The sequence below is a fragment of the Pteropus alecto genome, unplaced genomic scaffold (genome assembly GCF_000325575.1).
Source record: "Pteropus alecto unplaced genomic scaffold, ASM32557v1 scaffold213, whole genome shotgun sequence".
NCBI lineage: Eukaryota > Metazoa > Chordata > Mammalia > Chiroptera > Pteropodidae > Pteropus > Pteropus alecto.
In genome coordinates this window covers 483,667-484,251 of record NW_006434829.1, presented here as the reverse complement: position 1 = coordinate 484,251, position 585 = coordinate 483,667, and the positions used below count along the sequence as shown (strand labels likewise).

At 68.9% G+C, this 585-nt stretch overlaps 1 protein-coding gene across 1 annotated transcript in view; it reads right to left on the bottom strand.

Moving 5' to 3' along the window:
• Positions 1–585, bottom strand: part of GALNT9 (polypeptide N-acetylgalactosaminyltransferase 9) — a 23,608-nt gene that overhangs the window by 17,242 nt on the left and 5,781 nt on the right. The window contains exon 4 of the mRNA XM_015587880.1: positions 391–585. Coding sequence (XP_015443366.1) covers positions 391–585 — 195 coding nt within the window. The remainder of the gene's footprint in view (positions 1–390) is intronic.

Below are 585 nucleotides of genomic sequence, written 5' to 3'. Positions count from 1 at the left end.
CTGGGGGTGGGGGTGGCATCCGGGGTTGGTGTGGTGGTGCCGGCTGTGGTATTTGGGGGGTGGGGGGCTGGCGTCATCCACACAGTGGGGCATCACTCAGTCTTAAAGAGGGGGCAATTCTGACACCTGCTACCCCATGGATGGGCCTTGAGGGCGTTGTGCTCCCCGACATAAGCCAGTCACAAAAAGGCTGGCACTGGAAGACTCCGCGCATGGGAGGCCCCCGGAGGGGTCGGAGCCGCCGCAGTGTCGGGGGTGGTTAGGGCGCCACTGGAGGCGGAGGAGATGGTGCTGGACACGGCGAGCGGGGCCTGCCCTGCCCGCTCCGACCCCTGCCGGGTGGCCTGAGAAGGCGGACGCCCCCCGCCGGGCGCCCCGCCGGCCGCTCACCGTTGTCGCTGTTGTCGTCCACCAGGATGACCTCCTTGAGCAGCGGGGAGGGCGTGTGGTTGACCAGGCTGTGGACGGAGCGCAGGATGACCGAGAGCGCCTCGTTGACAAAGATGAAGACCACGGATATCTGCGGCAGCCCGTCCGAGGGGGGCACCTGTCTGCACCTGCGGGGGCGGCGGTCAGGCCGGGCCC